The sequence below is a fragment of the Numida meleagris genome, unplaced genomic scaffold (genome assembly GCF_002078875.1).
Source record: "Numida meleagris isolate 19003 breed g44 Domestic line unplaced genomic scaffold, NumMel1.0 unplaced_Scaffold542, whole genome shotgun sequence".
Lineage (NCBI taxonomy): Eukaryota > Metazoa > Chordata > Aves > Galliformes > Numididae > Numida > Numida meleagris.
Window position 1 is genome coordinate 11,036 of NW_018364758.1, and position 2,574 is coordinate 13,609.

Below are 2,574 nucleotides of genomic sequence, written 5' to 3' on the forward strand. Positions count from 1 at the left end.
TGGTGGGGTCAGTGGTTGGGTGATGGGGTCATTGTTTGGGTGATGGGGTCATTGTTTGGGTGATGGGGTCGGTGGTTGGGTGATGGGGTCGGTGGTTGGGTGATGGGGTCATTGTTTGGGTGATGGGGTGAGTGGTTGGGTGGTGGGGTCAGTGGTTGGGTGGTGGGGGGGTTGGTTGGGTGATGGGGTGTTTGGTTGGGTGATGGAGTGGTTGTTTGGGTGATGGGGTCGGTGGTTGGGTGATGGGGTCTGTGGTTGGGTGATGGGGTCGGTGGTTGGGTGATGGGGTCTGTGGTTGGGTGATGGGGTCAGTGGTTGGGTGATGGATTGGTTGGTTGGGTGATGGGGTCAGTGATGTGTGGTGGGGTGATTGGTTGGGTGATGGGGTCGGTGGTTGGGTGATGGGGTCATTGTTTGGGTGATGGGGGGGTTGATTGGGTGATGGGGTCGGTGGTTGGGTGATGGGGTCGGTGGTTGGGTGATGGGGGGGTTGATTGGGTGATGGGGTAAGTGGTTGGGTGATGGGGTCAGTGATGGGGTGGTGGGGTGATTGGTTGGGTGATGGGGTCGTTGAATGTTGGGGTTGGTGATTGGGTGATGGGGGGGTTGGTTGGGTGATGGGATCATTGGTTGGTGGGGTGGTTGGTGGGGTGATGGGGTGAATGGCTGGGTGATGGGGTTCGTGGTTGGGTGGTGGGGTTGTTAATTGGGTAATGAAGTCATTAATTGGGTAGTGGAGTGTTTGGTTGGGTGATGGAGTCAGTGGTTGGGTAATGGGGTCATTGTTGGAGTGCTGGGGGGGTTGACTGGGTGATTGGGTCAGTGGTTGGGTGATGGGGTTGTTAATTGGGTAATGAAGTCATTAACTGGGTAATGGGGTGGTTGGTTGGGTGATGGGGTGATTAATTGGGTAATGAGGTCATTAATTGGGTAATGGGGTCGGTGGTTGGGTGATGGGTTTATTGATCGGGTGATGAGGCCAACGGTTGAGTTATGGGGCCGACAGTTGGGTTATGGGGAGAATGGTTGGGTTATGGGGNCCCCAAGATGTCCCCAAGATGTCCCCAAGACGTCCCCAAGATGTCCCCGTGTCCCCATAGGATTCACATCCCCCAAGATGTCCCCAAGATGTCCCAAATGTCCCCCCAGGAGTCACATCCCCAAGTGTCCCCATGTTGCCAAGATGTCCCCAAAACAATGTCCCCGAGATGTCCCCATGTCCCCCCAGGATTCACATCCTCCAAGATGTCCCCATGTCCCCCCAGGAGTCACATTCCCCAAGTGTCCCCATGTCCCCAAGATGTCCCCAAGATGTCCCCAAGATGTCCCCATATCCCCCCAGGATTCACATCCCCAAGTGTCTCCATGTCCCCAAGATGTCCCCAAGACGATGTCCCCAAGATGCCCCCAAGACGTCCCCATGTCCCTCCAGGATTCACATCCCCCAAGTGTCTCCATGTCCCCAAGATGTCCCCACGTCCCCCCAGGATTCTCATCCCCCAAGATGTCCCCAAGATGTCCTCATATCCCCCCAGGAGTCACATCCCCAAGTGTCCCCATGTCCCCAAGACGTCCCCAAGATGTCCCCATGTCCCCCCAGGAGTCACATCCCCCAAGTGTCCCCATGTCCCCAAGATGTCCCCATGTCCCAATAGGATTCACGTCCCCAAGTGTCCCCATGTCCCCAAGATGTCCCCAAGACGATGTCCCCAAGACGTCCCCAAGATGTCCCCATGTCCCTCCAGGATTCACATCCCCCAAGATGTCCCCGTGTCCCCAAGATGTCCCCACGTCCCCAAGACGTCCCCACGTCCCGCCAGGATTCCCACCCCCCAAGATGATGAAGTCCCCACGTCCCCAAGACGTCCCCAACCCATCCCCTCGTCCCCAGGTTGGGTCGCAACGACGGTGACGGCGCCTGGTGTCCCGCCGGCCCCGTGTTCCCGGACGAGGACGAGTTCCTGGAGGTGGACCTGGGCCACCTCCACCTGGTGACGTTGGTGGGGACGCAGGGACGGCACGCGGGCGGCCACGGCAAAGAGTTCGCCCGCACCTACCGCCTCCGCTACAGCCGCGACCGGCGCCGCTGGCTGCCATGGCGAGACCGCTGGGGCACCGAGGTGACACGGGGAGGGGACGCGGGGACGCGGCGGGGACCTTAGGGGCACCTGTGTTGAGGACCTCGGGATGGGAACCCTGGGGACCTGGTGGGGACCTTGGTGGGGGGGGACCCTGGGGACACGGTGGGGACCTCGGTGGGGGGGACCCTGGGGACACGGTGGGGACCTCGGGGGGGACACCCTGGGGACACGGTGGGGATGTCGGTGGGGGGACCCTGGGGACATGGTGGGGACCTTGGTGGCACCTGTGTCAAGGACCTTGGGGGGGGACCCTGGGGACACGGTGGGGACGTCGGTGGGGGGGACCCTTGGGACACGGTGGGGACCTCGGGGGCAGCTGTGTCGAGGACCTCGGGGGGGGGACCCTGGGGACATAGTGGGCACGTGGGGGCACCTGTGTCGAGGACCTTGGGGGGGGACCCTGGGGACACGGTGGGGACCTCGGTGGGGGGGA

General features: G+C 61.4%; 1 protein-coding gene across 1 annotated transcript in view; it reads left to right on the forward strand.

The window, feature by feature from the left end:
- LOC110391839 (epithelial discoidin domain-containing receptor 1-like) overlaps nt 1–2,574 on the forward strand; it is a gene marked incomplete at both ends in the record, with an annotated part of 18,804 nt that overhangs the window by 3,003 nt on the left and 13,227 nt on the right. Inside the window, one exon of the mRNA XM_021383788.1 lies at nt 1,892–2,120. Within this exon, the coding sequence (XP_021239463.1) occupies nt 1,892–2,120 (229 nt within the window). The remainder of the gene's footprint in view (nt 1–1,891; nt 2,121–2,574) is intronic.